The sequence below is a fragment of the Myxocyprinus asiaticus genome, chromosome 43, assembly GCF_019703515.2.
Source record: "Myxocyprinus asiaticus isolate MX2 ecotype Aquarium Trade chromosome 43, UBuf_Myxa_2, whole genome shotgun sequence".
Taxonomy (NCBI): Eukaryota; Metazoa; Chordata; class Actinopteri; order Cypriniformes; family Catostomidae; genus Myxocyprinus; species Myxocyprinus asiaticus.
This window is the reverse complement of record NC_059386.1, coordinates 12,404,542-12,421,976: the sequence shown is the minus strand read 5'-3', so window position 1 is coordinate 12,421,976 and position 17,435 is coordinate 12,404,542. Positions and strand designations below refer to the sequence as shown.

The 17,435-nt window shown below is 40.0% G+C and overlaps 1 protein-coding gene across 1 annotated transcript; it reads left to right on the top strand.

Annotated features, from left to right (window-relative positions):
- The first annotated feature begins 1,047 nt into the window (after nucleotides 1–1,047).
- On the top strand, nucleotides 1,048–17,431 carry LOC127433760 (RING finger protein 208-like). Its single transcript, XM_051685940.1, has 2 exons — nucleotides 1,048–1,768; nucleotides 15,204–17,431. The coding sequence occupies exon 2, from the start codon at nucleotides 16,185–16,187 to the stop codon at nucleotides 16,968–16,970; it is 786 nt and encodes a 261-aa protein (XP_051541900.1). The 5' UTR covers nucleotides 1,048–1,768; nucleotides 15,204–16,184; the 3' UTR covers nucleotides 16,971–17,431.
- The last annotated feature ends 4 nt before the right edge of the window (nucleotides 17,432–17,435 follow it).

The following is a 17,435-nucleotide window of genomic DNA, read 5'->3' as shown; positions in this document are numbered from 1 at the left end:
TCAGAATTATGTATTAATCTTTCTAGAAAATCAGTTGTAATGTCTGTAAAGTCTCAAAAACATGAATAACCAACACTCCTGTACACTAATTGATGAAAAAAATCAGGCTTTCTATAGCTTGGTATTTCTTAAAAATTCACAACTTAGTCCTGCTGTCCACATATGAGGACATCAATTTTTAAGAAAACTATTTGCTCTAGAATTATTTATTTATTTTTTTATTGCTTGTTTATTAGGTGCTACTAGTTACAAATAAAAAAATGAAATGGAAAATGCACACAGAAGTCATGCGGGTGTATCAGGAGGTTATGGAGGTGAGATTAGCATGTGCATGCACTATTCACATTTTTCTGTAATATGTGTAAATCTTGTTCTTTCAGTTTGTGTATGCATATAAAATCATGAATACACTATTCCCCTCTCAGTCCTGTGGATTATCTGTTGGGTCAGCACAAGGACATGTATAAAGCTAAAACTGATGAAATTCTCAGTCTGTTATATAACACAATCCCTTAGCCCAACATCCCCATGCTGTGATCGCTCAACACATCGCATGGCATTTGATAATTAAAGCACTACCATCGTGTTTCTTTTTGAATACATAGCAGCTGAACATTTGCACACCTTTTAAGTGGTTTAATAAAATATAATGAAATCTAAATGTCAACCTTTCTGCTTCTGTGTAGGCAGATGATTTGTATTTAGCTTTAATCTGTTAATGTGTCACCCATTTGTTTTCAACATCTACGGTGTGGGCAGATCTGTGAATTTCATGACAAAGCGTCAGAATGTTCCAGAGCAGCTGAATACAATGACAAAATGCAAATGTGTGTGAGTCTGTGCAGTTGCATCTGTACACTGTTTGTGTTTGAGAGAGAGAGACAGAAAAACAAAAAGATGGATGGAGACAGAGAGAGAACGAGAGCTTTCAAAGGGAGGGGGGATGAGTGGGGGGCTCTGATTGGCTGGAATGTTTTTCTGGCTATGAGAAAATGTGATACAGCCTGCAGAGGCACTGCAGCAGAGAGAGAGAGAGAGAGAGAGAGAGAGAGAGAGAGAGAGTCTGTGAGGAGGCAGAGTACGAGATACACACAGAAACAGAGGCATAGCATGCACTTGTGAGTCAGAGTGCTTGTGTGCGTGTGTGTGCGGGTGCGTATAAGTGTGTGTACAGAGAGACAGACAGATAGAGATAGAAGGGAAAGGAATTCCACAGACAAATGGTGCTCATCGTGCTGTAGAGAAAGATATTGCAAAGAAATCTAGCATGCAAGTGAGAATTCCAAGAAAGAAGAGGAACGACAGAGTGTGTGGACACTGAAAAGGAGGAAAGCAGACCCAGACAACCATGAAACCTCTTACACAACTGATCAAGTGAGTGATTGAATGAATGATTGACCTGACGGACACAGAATTCGACCATCACGGGACCAACAAGAACATAGTGCACCTTAAATCTTTTCGCACAACGGTGCTTTGTGACGCATCCGACATCTCGACCTCCATCTTTCCCATCCTCCACCCTTCCATCAATCTTTCGGCTTCTGGAAACAGGCAGGGAAGTGTTTCCTGCGTCCTCGCATATGCAACAGGAGCATCCGATGCGATGGGTAGCACACCGAGGTACAAGACAGCCTGAGACAGCAGCATCAGAGGGACTTTGTGTCCAAATGCAAGGAGAGACAAAGATCTACTAAATAAACCAAATCCACTGCACACGTCCAAATCCAGAGATCTGCCACTAAAAACACAAGAGACATATATACAGGTAAGGATGCCAAGACGGATGTATTATTGGTGTATTTGGTGGCATATGTATAATAAGATGAGTTTACCTTTGTGTGTATGTTTATGCGTGTCAAATATTCTACACTGTAAAATGTGAAGATGTGTTTTGTTTCCTTGAGATACTTCTATATATTGTAACTCTTAAAAATAACGTTCATTGGTGTAACCTAATGTATATAGGCAAATTTCTTTCATATTAAATATATTTGACTTGCATACATTTTTAGATTATGACAAAACATTTACAGTGAATATCTTTTTCAGTGTTTATTGGAGTGCATAGATTATGAAGGTTTGGGGAATATGCAGTATAATTGTTTTTAAACCTACCTTTGTTTGCATGTTATATGTTTTTCAACGCATTTCTTTTTGCATGTGGTCTGTACATTTGTGTATGAATGAGTCTCTTTATCTTTTGTATTTACTTCTGCATTTCTGGGTCTCACATCCTATATTGCACTACTATTCTTGTGTAACCATGCTGACCATGTTGTGGAACAAGGCAGGTTGCAATTCATGTTTGCATTCACACACACTAACACACACGCATTCCATCAATGACTCACATTATGCGAGTGGGCATCTTATCACATGGGGCTACTCTGACACACATGAATCGACATCTGCCGTTAAGACAGAAAAGGACCTGTGCTTGAGAGTCAATAAGTGTGTATGTGTCTGTGTTGCATGCATGGTCGCTGCAGTCAGTATGGGTGCTGCGTATGCTGCTCTGGTTGCATAACTGCCGCTGCTGGCACACCCCTCCCACGACACTGCACTAAAAACTGCTAACAGATGCACAAAGTACCTGAATATTAATAACAACCGAAAATCTCAACCCAACATCTAAAAGTTCCTGTTTGCTCCTGCCTGCACTGTTGATTCAGCCTTCTGACACAATGAAGACTGAGCAATCAATATTGTCTGTCAATATCTCAAAGGAGGACAGCAGAAAATGTCTGTGCACCTGAGGTCATGGCAAAATCAGCCTTGCTTTGGCAAATAATCACTTTGTGTTGATACATGTTAATGTATTTTGTGGTGACGGCATTTAATCATCACTACATTGTTAAAAAATCTTGTCAGTGGAATTTCTGTCGTAATAAATCCTAATGGGATCAAGCAAGAGTCGTTTAAGAATCCTTTAAGATTAAAAAAAGAATCTGCTGGATGCACTGTAATTACTATTTACTAGTTAATCCCTCAGAATCTCAGTTTATCCAGTACGATCATATTTGATTCTTTGAGGATTCTTGTTTGAAACCATATTTATTTGATTGCTCAAACAAAATTTGTTTGGTCGAAGATTATGGTAGAAATTCCTAGAAAGTTTCCAGGGGGGATCGGGGGGAGGTGACAATGGCTTTTATATGGGCTTTATAATTTTGAATAGCTATATTAACTGAAAACAAATCTTATTTTCTTATATTATCTTCTAATGTAATTTTGCTTCTTAAAGGGATAGTTCACCCAAAAATGAAAATTCTCTCCTCATTTACTTACCCTCATGCCATCGCAGATGTGTATGACTTTCTTTCTTCTGCTGAACACAAACAAAGATTTTTAGAAGTTTCAGCTCTGTAAGTCCATACAATGCAAGTGAAAGGTGGACTTTGAAGGTCTGAAAGGCACATAAAGACAGAATAAAAGTAATCCAATGGTTAAATCCATATCTTCATAAGTGATATGATAGGTGTGGTTGAGAAACAGATCAATATTTAAGTCCTTTTTTACTATAAATTCTCATCCCTTCCCAGTAGGTGGTGATATGTACATAGAATGCGAATTGCCAAAAATAAAAGAAGAAAAATGGGAAAGTGAAAGTAAAAGAGATTTATAGTAAAAAAGGACTTAAATATTGATGTTTCGCACGCACACTTATCAACCTGATGATGCATGTTATTCCAGCATGATTTGAAAAATGTTCCAAAGAGCATCTTGTGTACTTCAATAGAAGCAAGGAAATCTGACCTTTTATAACAAAGAGTTAACAAAACTAACAAATTTGCTCATATTAGTGACCTTGAAATACAGTAGAATCTGCTGAATATGTCCTCTGCATTTTATGCCATAACATTTCTTTGTTTTGATTTTTTTTATTGTTTAGTTCCATTTTTAATTTAGACTTTGAAGCCAAGAATTTCAATGTAGTCTCAACTGTGGGACCCCACTGTACACACACAGCAACCATTTCTAAGACCAAGGACACAAACATAGTCTGACTACACATTTACCAAGTATCACACAGTGCCAGAATTGGCAAATATATCTTTTTTTGTTTGTTTGTTTCCCAGAACCATCTTATCCTTTACTGTACACCACCTTAATCTGATATTTATTCTGCTTGTTCTTGGGAATTTATAATTCAGCAAAAACCTCCATCAACTGACTTGTTTGTTTTCTGTCATTGAAAAGAAGCTTAAGTTTGTGGCAAGTGCCAACGTTACATTATTTTTAGGTATTGTAGGTATTAGTAGTCATCAGAAGTACAGTAATTATGCTGTATGTAAAGTGTGATTCTAAATCTATATGCTAGAAATTCTAAATATACAACATAAACACTTTTATGTATGAACAACTTGTACAAATGTTTACAAACTTAGCTTCATATAAAATTGGATTTATACATTTATTTTTTTATAACTGATAATTAATGTGATTAATTTAATATGTGTAACACCATCAATTCAGAAAAATCTTTTCTTATTCGAATAAAGTTTAAGTTTTTACTCATAACAGAAAGTCCCACAATAGGGTTGTTTCTGAGCACTGAACTTGGTCAAGAGAGCCCTTGCAAAGGCTCCAACAAGTTCATTTCAAACCAGTCCACTTTACATACAACAGTTACGAATATGAATAAGATCACCCTGTGACTGCATGTGTGAGATCTGCGTGGCCATAAGGGCAGTGCTCGGGACAGGCAAGATGAACAACTGATAACATCGCTGACACAGGACATGGTGCCCTCTTGGTGCCACCTCACTGCACAAGTGGAATGCATCCAGAGAGAGAACGAGATAGCGGGCGGCAGGGAAAGGATGTGGTTAAGGAATGTGCTGGGTGGTACCTGTGTGTATTTTTGTTGTGTGTATGTGAAAGTAGGAGTGAGGGGGGGGTATGAGGACAGGAATGTTCTAGGTATGACTGTGCACCCTTATGTTTACTTGATTTCTGTGTTTTTATTAGGTTCTGTTGATGTTAGTGGAGATTTTCAGTGATTTAAGGCCAGTTTTGTTCCAGTTTGAGTGTCTGTTTGTGTGGAGGTGCCAGGACGTACTGGAATGCGATACCTTGACTATGTGATAAGGTTGAAAATGAATTCAAGAATGTTGTTGACTGTTGCTTTATGCAGTTATTGAGCCTGTCAATGTTTTTTTAATGTATATTTCTGTCTAGTGTTTTAGAGTAATTATTTTTCCTAACATTGTGAGAACATTCATAGAATACTAATAATATCATAAGCATGCTAAGGTCATGCTAGCTACTGTACAACACTCATGTCAAAACAACATAGTAAACAAACAGATATTTAGAAAGTAGTTTTTCACGTCATATTTATAATAAAGTATCAATAACATGAATATGCATGATTTGTTTTCCATCAACATGGCAGCCAATATGAATAATGAAGAAAAACCACTGTCTTACCTAAAGCAGCAAAGTCCAACACTTGAACCTGCATCATATATATATATATATATACATATATATAGACAGGACTTCCTTTCTACATCCATTGACTGTTGGGTGCTAGAGCTTCTTGGTTGGGTGTTCTAATTTCTCCCATTCATTTAAATAGAAGTGACTCATATCTATCTGCTAAATAATCTCTGGCCTCACACTCTATAGAAATACAATGCCCATCATGCACTACGTCTCCACCCGAAGTTTGCACACTTTTATTCCTGGTTTCTCGCAATACAGGGACAGTAGAGGTGTATAAAAGCAACGTGTTACTTTATTTAAAAAGTATTAAAATATTTAAAATATTATGTGTCTAAAATAAAAAATATTGTGTAACTTTACTCATTACTCTAAAAAAGTAATCTGATTACATAACGCACGTTACTTTTATTGTGCTACCCCCAACACTGATCATAAGGATGTTCCATTAATGTTATTTTAACAATATTTGTTCCTAACCTTTACATATACAACATATAACATTCTCTGTTAGGTGGGTTGTCGCGGCGTTATATGTGTAATATTGACACTGCACTTACAAAACTGTGCCATGGTTTAACCATGGTGTTTTGGACATATACCATGGTAATTCCTTGGTAATGCCATTACATTATTTATAGTACTTTAGTATTTACCTTAGTTTGTAAAGACCAGGGTACCACCATTAATACCATGTTTTTTTTTTTTGGGGGGGGGGGGGATCTGTATTCCACTACAGATTACAGAATACATGCTGTAAAATGTAATTTGTAATGTATTCCGTTAGATACTCAAGGTCAGTAACGTATTCTAAATACTTTGGATTATTTCTTCAGCACTGGTAGATTTTTTCACTTGTTTTGACTATAAAAACTCTGCCTAAAAAAACCTAAATATCTTATGCAGTGTTGTTTCTAAAACAAGATTTTTAGATATTTTTACAGGAAAACAATACAAAAATTATTATCAAGAATACAATTTTTACCCTAATATCAAAGGTCTTACTAGAAAAAAAGAAATTATTATCCAGCGTGAATTTTCTTGATAAAAAAATTAAACAAATGACAATAAAATGCAAAGTAATCTCTTCAGTAATCAAAATACTTTTTGAATGTAACTATATTCTAATTACCAATGATTTAAATTGTAACTGTAGTGGAATACAGTTACTTATATTTTGTATTTCGTATTCCCGCTTCATGTATTCCATTACTCCCCAACACTGAACTTGGAGTACCATGATATACAGTGTATACAAATATGTAAACCACTTAACACTATGATAAAGTGTGGGTGAAAATATTGAGTTTCCAATGCATCACAATTTTGTTTGAACGATTTCAATATTGATTCTTAAATCCCAAGATCGATCTTTCACTCAATTCGATGCACAACCCTCTACAATGCAAGTAAACCACTCACATATGCGACCAAATCTCCTGTTATATGACAAAAAAAGTCTGTTATTAGCAACTGGATGTAATATTGTGGAGAAGTTATTAGCAGCGAGATACTTTCATTGTGTGCATGTTGAGAGTAAATGTTTGGTTTAACTCGTTCTGTGTGTCCAAAGACAAGGTCCACGGATCCATGTGTAATTAAAAAAATGTATCTTTTAATACTCTTTACGTTCTTTATAGTCAGTAGTTTGTTAAAAACAACAAAAAAGAAACATTTAATTCTAATCACACATGGATTCACTAAAGAAATCATGCACGTCTTCTTGTCATATGCGCTTGTCTTAAAGAGACAGTATCAGTTTAGCATGTGTTCTACATATCAGTGTAAATACTTGTAAATAGTACAAATTATGTAAGTAAACAATAATGCTTAAATTTGACCATTGGACCCTTTTCACACTTTCACGTTCGTGAAGTGGAAGTCTTCATAGTTGGGTAAATGCAACTATGGCCACTGCCGAGGTGTACAGTATATTTTCACAGTCTTTAAAATTTTTGCCTGCATTTAGGTTTGGAGACATTGACATTGGACAGATGAACCCAGTCGCAGACCAGAAATTGAATAAAATAACTTTTATTAACAGTAACACAAAAGCTGGGTTCAAAAGCAACAGAAACCCAGACTAGAGCCAACCTGGATGGGAAAACAAAAACCACATGAGAGGGAAAACACTAACATAAACAACTGAATAAACTAACTAAGGGAAAAAAATCAAACAGAAAGCACTGGAACCAAATCTGGGGTGATAATAAGAAAACAGTGCTAAGCTGACCAACAGGACAAGACAGGAGAAATTACAATGAACTGACAAAGACTAGACCAACACAAAGAGAATATAAGGGCAGGGAAATGAGGATAATGAGGGGAAACAGGTGAGAGCAATTGACAGAACAAGGACTAAATGAGGAGGCAGAGACAGGTAAGCACATGGCTAACAAACAAAAATCCATGTGCAGACAAACATAAGAGAAAACCAACAAACACAACAAAAAAAAAAAGATTGAAGTAAGAATCCTGCCACACAGGAAGAAAACAAGACAAGTGGCAGGACTCTGACAGTAACCCCTCTCTGGGTGGCTCCAGGAATGGAATGAGGTCAGGTAGCTTCACAACAGAGAAGTCAGGGACTGCCACTGGGCAGAGGTAACTGGACAGATAGGTCGATGGACGTAGCGGGCTGGACAGACTGGTATATGGCAGCAGAGGACTGGATGAACAGGAAGATGACCACAGCAGACTGGACAGACAGAAGGGTGGCCACTGGTGACAGGATAGAAGGGTAGGCAGCCGTTGAGAGCTGGGCAGACACACTGGCCACTGGTGAAGGGACAGACTGAGCAGCAACCACAGGGGAACGGGCAGACATGAAATTGGACATTGGACAGAGAGTGAGGTGAAAGGTGGCTGCTGGGAACTAGAAAAACTGAAAGGCGGCAACAGGGGACTGGGCAGGCTCGTCGGCGGCCGCTGGGGACCGGACAGGCTCGTCAGCAGCCACTGAGGTCTGGGCGGGCTAGCCAGTGGCCACTGAGGTCTGGGCAGGCTCGTCAGTGGCCACTGAGGTCTGGGCAGGCTCGTCAGTGGCCACTGAGGTCTGGGTAGGCTCATCAGTGGCTGCTGGGGACTGGACAGACTGGGTGATGGTCACTGTGGCCAAGAGCGCTGGCAGCGGCAGGGGTACGGCCTCCTTGGCCGTGAGCGCTGGCAGGGGAACAGCCTCCGTGGCCATGAGCACTGGCAGCAGAACAGCCTCCGTGGCCATGAGCATTGGCAGCGGGCAAGCTGCAGCGACGTGGGACCCCTCCAGGTGAGCTGCAGTGGCGTGGGACCCTTCCGGGTGAGCTGCAGTGGCGTGGGACCCCTCCGGGTGAGCTGCAGTGGCGTGGGACCCCTCCGGGCGAGCTGCAGCAGCGTGGGACCCCTCCAGGCGAGCTGCAGCGGGCTCAGAAATAGTGGCCCATCTCCTTCTCTTCTTGCGGATGGTAGGAAGAGCAACAGTGGGCTAGGCCGCCTACTTGTGGTTAACCACAGGTTCAACCGCCACATGGAAGTCAGCAGCAGGACCCCCAGGAACCTCAAGGACCTCTGAGGGAACCCCCACTCCAACTTTTCAGCAAAATCTCCACCTCCTTTAGGCGACACACATGGTCTACCACGTCCCAGTAGGATCCATTGAAGAAAATTCCCAGCTCCTCCCAAGTCATCGGCTCATCGAGACCACTGAGGAACAGCAGCTTGATCTGAACTTCTGCTAGACACCACCTCTGGGTAGCCTTCCAGAGGGCCTCAGCGTAGATCCAGATAGGCTGACCCTCCTAACAACAGTTCAGGTCCGCATAGAAGGAATTTTTTCTTGGGGATTAGACCTCCGCCGGATAGGAGCTGAGTGGAGTAGAATTCCCATAGTGGAAACGTGGACGGTCTGCTGCATTCAATTTGGTCAGTTCTTTCTGTCACGTTCATGGACAGATGAACCCAGTCGCAGACCAGAAATAATTTTTATCAACAATTTCACAAAAGCTGGGTACAAAAACAACAGATACCAAGACTAAAGCCAACCTGGCTGGGAAAACAAAAACCCCATGAAAGGGAAAACACTAACATAAACAACTGAATAAAGGGGGAAAATCAAACAGAAAGCACTGAAACCAAATCTGGTGCGATAATCAGAAAACAGTGCTAAGCTGACCGACAGGAGAAATGACAATGAACTGACGAAGACTAGACCAGCACAAGGAGCATATAAGGGGAAGGAAATGAGGGTATCGAGGGGAAACAGGTGAGAGCAATTAACATAACAAGGACAGAACAAGGATTAAACGAGGAGGTGGAGACAGGTAAGCACATGGCTAACAAACACAAAGCCATGTGCAGAGAAAACCAACAAACACACACACACACACACACAAAAAAGACTTAAGTCAGAATCCTGCCACACTGGAAGAAAACAAGACAAGTGGCAGGACCCTGACAATCCACACAAATTCAAAGGTAAGTTGATAAAAATAAATGATAATTGAGAGGTTGTGCGTTAAATCAGTAGGCACACATTTATGTATTAAAGGAACGATCTACAAATCCGTCACCCTAAATTTAAAAAATCACAATCTGTGAGTTGTACTTGGAGAAACAATACCTGATGGGAGGCGACGCAGGATGGGAAGGAGTGGAGAGACCCATGTCCTGCTCCATCTGACTTCTAACCCTGTCAAACACATATTCTCATGTCAGTTGTGATGTGTAATAATTCCATTAAAACCATGACTGTACAACTCAGATTTCCACCTGTGAGCCACTGTTGTAAGTCCTTATCTTGAAAATACTGTCCACAGACGAAAGTGCTTCCTTGTTTAATAACGAAGTTATGTTCTTCACATTTAATTGCCTGAACCCACTGAGCTCGTACAAAGTTCAGCATCTTTTGGAAATTCATGGAAACACAAATGTGGTCGTTTTCTTTTAGAATTTGTGCAAATTGAAACACTGTAGTGGCACTGGTTATTACTGTTATTTCTGATCGCCACCATAGTTTACCCAACTATGAGAACTTCCATTTCACGAAAGCAGACGTGTGAAAAGGGTCCATTTGATGAAAAAATTATGATAAAATATGATTTGTCAAATTTATATTTTTTAATTGTACCTAGAAGTTTCCTTTAAAATTAAGAGCATTCGCTGACAGTGAATTTATTTTATATGTAAGCAAATTTGACTTTGTAACAGAAATGTAGCCATATGGATCGATATTGAATCTTTTTTAAGGCTGTTTCTTAGCAATATTCAACGATAAATTACACCATGTGTCCATATTTGCATTTTTCATATTTGTCAATATTTACTAATCGGTTCTCCTAATATGGTCCAGCTCATCTTAATCATTTGCTGTCCTTTCATCTTCCTCTCTGCCTCTCTTCAACATGTTTTCTGCTGACAGAGTCAAACACACACATGATTTCATTCCATCCACTGGGCAAGCAGTGGCGGGCAGAGCAACAGGCATTTGGCCTGCTTTAATATATGATCTGCTGTCTGCTTCTCTGATGAGCCTCTTACATAACAGAGAAGCTTGTCTTATCAAATGCGAAATCCTGTGTGCGATGTTAGCCAAAAGAGGCTAAGCCTGTTTCTTGTTGCATTTTAACAAACCAAACAAATAAAAGAATGGCAATTAATTGATTCCCAGCATTGAAATATTTCAGACATTATATTGACCATAACTGTTTGTATATGACACACTGGAAAGAACGAGACTCAAGCTATGATTGAATTTGAACAACAACAACAAAAGAAAGTACCATGGGATTATAATAAATTGCTATAGGCATTATAAAATACTGTATAAAGGTGGAAATGGGGAGGTAGAGGGATGCCAGAAGAATTGTCAACGGTGTGAGGGAAGCATCTAAATAAATCTTTGGGATATGATTGGAAGGCCTAGATGAACAAGCTTCTCCCAAAATTATGTCTGGAACTCAATTTGTTTTTATTATGATTTGGGTTTCTGGAATTCTTGATTCTGATTAAAATCAATAAGAATTCTTGATTAAACTTACATCAATATATTATGTCCATTTAATGAACAGGATAATGTACAGCCTTTTCATATATATTTAAAGACCTCTATGTCTGAAAGTGTGAGAATCATTTCACTCACCGCATCTCACGGTTTCTAACACCCATGCACCATCTGACTATGCCGATATCAGAAAGCGTATTCTCACCTTTGTGTGTGCACGCACACCAGTGAGAGTGTGGTTATTTCTGGCTCTGCCTCGCAGCTCTGTGGTTCTGTGGCAAGTGCAACTCAATTGAATGTGGCTGACATTTACTGGCTGACCGGTGCCTCTAACCTCCAGAAAAGGGAGGATGGTTTGGAGCCACATCCTGTGTTCATATCCTGATTACATTAGTAAAAACAATAAAACTAATCAGAGAGATGGCAAACAGAATGAAAAGAGGTTATGATGACTAGTTATTAGGTCTGATTAGTCATAATATTGTCTGGATGCTGGTACAAAAGGGGCGTTTTTTGTGTGCTTGCGCATGATTCTGTGTGTGTGTGGGCGAGAGTTGGGTGGAACGCTTTTGCAGTGGAGTGTGAGTCTTTACAAATGAATAGATGGAGAAGAAAAGATATAAACAGAGGTTTGACTTATGGTGCATTCACGTCAGAATTTTCGTATTTATGAGAGGATTCATAACTCGCAATGACCTTATATCGCAATGAATACATTTCATGAGATAATGCATAAACTAAGAAATTATCCCCTCATAATTATCATACTCATAATGCCAAAATAGATCCATTTGCTGCTATATTGTTGATGGCAGTAAAACACTTATTCACAGTATGTTAATTCACCTTCTTGAAAAATATCAAAGAACAAAGTGCACTTCAAGTGCACAGATATTATACTTTTAGTACGGTTATTATACGGTTAGTAGCCATGTAAAAGTGGGATAATGTACAGTCAACCGGTTGTTATCGCAAAATAAATCCCTTTAGGGTGATACAAGACCCCTCTGCTTCACATCAGTGTCCTGATCACCCTGTCGGGGTTTATTGTCGGGGACTGTACATTACATTATCCCTTATATATCAGACTGTAAAATGTGTCACTGTAGCTACCTAACTACATTTAAATTGGAAGTGTGTAATTTTCTGCCGCTAGCATCAGCAAATGGAAAAAACAGGTTTCCTGAACACTCCTCCTTCCTGCCATTGGTTGGTCAAAGAGATAGTCCCACCTCAATCTCATGCCATTGGTTGAGCCAGTGTTGTTATTTCAGGAAGGTCAGGATGCTCAAACAAACAAAGCATCTGTACATAAAAAAAATGTGAAGAGTTTCTACTAGACTGAAAATTATGGTAATTCTGACATGATGTGAAAGCATCAATACACCTAAATCAACAGTGGAAACGAGCGACACGACGGGAAACTACAAACCAGAATTATAATTCTATTATAATTAGTAAAGTGATGTTGCACAATTGCAGTGCATTGGGAATTGGGCATTACAAATTGGGGAGAAAAGGGGAGAAAAAAAAAAAAAATAGAATATGATTTTTGCCCTAATTGCAAAGGTCTTACTAGAAAAAAATTAATTATGATCCAACGAGAATTGTTTTTTTTTATATATATTATTTTATTTTCTCCCCTTTTTCTCCCCAATTTGGAATGCCAAATTCCCAGTCCTCGTGGTGGCATAGTGACTCGCCTCAATCCAGGTGGCGGATGACGAATCTCAGCTGCCTCTGCGTCTGAGACCATCAATCCGCGCATCTTATCACGTGGCTCATTGAGCATTACCGCGGAGTCATAGCGTGTGTGGATTTTCCATCTGAAAGGACTAAATATAAAATGTAACAAATGACAATAAAATGCAAAGTAATCTCTTCAGTAATCAAAATACTTTTTGAATGTAACTGTATTCTAATTACCAATTATTTAAATTGTAACTGTAGTGGAATACAGTTACTTATATTTTGTATTTTAAATACATAATCCCATTACATGTATTCAGTTACTTCCCAACTCTGCTAGAGTGTGGATGTAGAGCAAGAGAATGCATGCTTTCTACCTCTTTCTTTCTGCTGTTTCTGCAGCATGTAGGTCAGCTTCCTCTCTCCCTCCCTCTTGTTTTTGTCTCTCTCATACATTCACATATTTCATCCTTGCACAGCATGAAGAGCACTATTAATAATGTGTCAATGTGCTCACCACTGTTTCCTCGTTTAAAAAGGCACACACATATTGTACACACAAACCACACCTAACCTTTTTTTTTATCAGATGATTAAATATTAACAGTCATGACATTTCCCATGTCCTCTGCTAACAAACAGGTATCATACTGTAGTAATAGCCTAATACAACATATAAAACAGTTCCAGTACTAGATGCTATTTGGTCAATACAGCATTCTGGCCATGCTAAAATGTAGCAACAGCTATGACACGAAATACTTGGCTGCTTTTGTGTATATCACTGCACAGCACCCATAGAGGCCAACTATTAACTGTAAGGCCAAAGAATTCTTCGGTTATGTCTCGCGCACAGTGTGCAATACGAAAATTTCATCATTAGCACAGTACTGTCCACATGCATCCTAGTTTTCCTAGACACGCGGATGGTCTTTGTGTCTTAGTGCGGCGTTGGCTCATGACCCTGATGATGAATGTGCTAAAAGCCCTTACAAAAAATCTAAACTAGTCACAAATTTGCAGCAAATTCGCCGCTCGTTATTTTCACATGCAAATGAGCTTTTGATTCGCTGCAAAAATTTGCCACAAGTTTGCCACAATTCTCATTTGTATTTGAACATTATCCAGTGGTGAATTTGTGGCAAGTTTGCGGCAAATTTGCAATGAAATCTCGATTTTCGTAAGGGAGTATCACAAAGCAGTATTGTGTGAATACATCGAATACGTCTGTATGGGTTTGCGGTTGAAAAAGTATACTTCAAAAGGCTCTTGAAATGAGAGTTCGGCCATGTGCGAGACAAAAAAGCACACAGAAAAACAAATTATACCCTAGCCATTATTTTACTTTATGTTAGGGTCCATATCTTCTAGTGGAAGGATGACACAATGAATTTGCTAAAATAATTTTCCAAAAATGTTGTTCCTTAATGTTTTTATTATGTAGTAACCAATTTATATAAGCAATAAGGCACTCAAGGTCATGCTATGGGATTTTGCCTAACAATGACCATTAGCTATTTAAACAAAAGATTCTCATATGTGTCACAATAATAATCATATGTGAAGCTTAGGCATTTTTGTCAAGTCCCTCTGGATAATAGAGTCTGCTAAATGTCTTAAATTTTAACATATAGCACAACCTCTCCTGTCTTACTGCTTAAATACACACCAGCAGCCATTTTAGATTTGGTGGACTTCTGCAATGTTGTGTTGCTACACGGCATTTATAACATTACTTTATAACAGTAGGACAGATTGTTCTGTGTTCAGGTCTTCAATCTCTTTCCCCACAATTCCTCTAGGTGCCCCATAGGGCCACAGATGGCAGCTGGCAGCTAAAGCAAGAGACTGGAAAAGATGCTACAGGGTTCCAGATATCTGCTGTGAATGGACATGCTGTCTAGATCACAGCCTGGCCGAACACTTTCAAATTGCACAGAATCAGCTCTTAAAATTTATTCATCAGAATTTCCCCAGTGCTCTTTTTCTTTGCTGTAGATGACGGCACATTTAAAGTAATTGTTCCCAAGAGTGCAGGTGTTGTATCCTAGCATTAACATTACCTGAACTCTTTTTTCCTCCCCAGGAAAAGAAACGACACTACCTATGAGTCTGCATATTTGTGCCATGTTGGGAAAAGCACTTGAAGCAAGGAAGGTCTGGCAAGACTCCTGAGACACTCTCAGACCTGTCATATCATCAAAGAGTGGACACACTTACTGTCAGAGTCAACACAGACTATTTGAGGAATTCTGGGCTTTTAAGTGACTGGGAGAGCACCTTCCAGATCTTTCCAATGCCACATGAGCGCCTCCCAAAAAGCCTTTGCTTATCAGAACACAGGTCATGGAAGTGTAGCCAATATCGAGAAAACTCAGAAAAGGGCCATACCACAACGGGGACCCAAAACAGGAAAGAAATTTTGTGCGGTTTTGACACTGAGGTGGATAAAACGTCTGTAACAATTGTTGCATCAGTTCCTTTCTGAAACTCAATAGGATTAAATTAAACAGTATTTAAGATCTCATTATTCTCCTAAAACTATTCTGTATTTAGGTCTTTATTGTATTTATGTCAAGATATATATGAAAACATTGATAAAATTGCCAACATATCTTCTGATATTGAGTGTGACGCACTGTGTAGTGTTATAATATCATTGAATATCCTGTTACTTTGTTTCATTGAGTATCCTGTTAAATTAACTATATTGAATTGTACAATATCAGTGAACAGGGTGTAAGTCATTGCCTCAAGACTCTTGGAGCCACAAATTGCGACCTCTCAAAACCTGAAGCAGAACAAAGACATCTGTTGTCCTTCAAGGTTTTTTGTACTGTAGACATTCTGCACTGGCCGGAAGTCTTTGTCCATCTGTGCCACACATAGACTCAGGGTGATACAGCCTGTGACCAAGGAGGGACTTTGAGACAGCAATGGACAAACCCATCCGTCCTCATGTCCCCTGCAATGGCTAAGTGTCCTCCCCCAGTGCACTGAAGACGTAACCTGCAGGGCCATAAGCTACACACAGTTCCTCTGCCCACAACACCAAGTCAAGGTTTGAATGTCCTGCCTGCGGCGCCAACCTGTGACCATCCCCATGGACACCGTCAAGATCATCCGGTCAGAGAAGTTTCCTCTGGAGTGTCCTGTCCCAGTGACCCAGCCTCGCTATGCCCCACCTCCCCGTGTGGCCTGGGATGGAGGAGGCGAGGGGGAGGTTATTGTCAACCAGGCATGTGGTGACCTGACCATGGAGGTCAATGGCAACAACGTGGTCCCATCCAGACCCCTAGTGTCGCCCCCTGCCCCCGTCTTCTGCCGTGAAGCCAGTTACCTTGCCCAGCGCAAGGCCAGTGCATCCGACATCTGCTACCATCAGTTCCACTACAAGATGGACAATGTAATTGTCAACCAGTATGTGCTCCGCTCTTCCTCCACCTCTTCTTCCTCCTCCTCCACCTCCTCAGACCCGGTAATGCCATGCGAACCACTAGACTGCCCCACTTGTGGACACACCTACAACTTTGCCAGCAAGCGGCCACGCATTCTGTCCTGCTTGCACTCAGTGTGTGAGGAGTGCTTGCAGATCTTGTATGAGTCCTGTCCCAAGTACAAGTTCATCTCCTGCCCCACTTGCCGCCGTGAGACCGTGCTCTTCACTGACTATGGGCTAGCTGCTTTGGCCATCAATACCAGCATCCTCAGCCGGCTGCCACCTGACCCTGCGGGGACTGTGCAGTGGGGCACCGATGGTGACCGCAGCTGCTATCAGACGGTGCGCCAGTACTGTCAGTCGGCTTGCACTTGCCACATTGCCAACCCCCTCTCTTCCTGTGGCATCATGTAGACCAGAAAGGGCAGATGACTGGCACAACTCATCCCAAAAACTTTATCCACCTGTGCCCACCACATGAGTCACACACATTCACCCTCCCTGAACAGTCACGGATGTATCTGTATATTTAATAGCACAAGATGCTATGTGGACTTGAAGTGAAAAAGACACTTGTGTGCAAAGAGAGATATGAAATATCAGAGTAATGTATTTTATGTATGAACTGATTTTCCTCTAGCCCTCAATCTCTTGTTTGGATGTGTTTGTCATTAACATCTCTTTACATGGGAATGCCAAGGGAAGTCTATCTCCCCCCATCCTGGGTAAAATAAAGACCAATAAAGAATTAAAAGTTAAACTTTTGGTTTGTTTCAAAGGTAACTTAGTAGCTCAGTCCCTAACGGTAACACACACACACACACACACACACACACACACACACACACACACACCCAGTCCACTAATTATTAAAAAAGA

Excerpts from the sequence above, each read along its gene's own strand:
- LOC127433760 (XM_051685940.1), top strand. The coding sequence starts at position 16,185 with ATGTCCTGCCTGCGGCGCCAACCTGTGACCATCCCCATGGACACCGTC.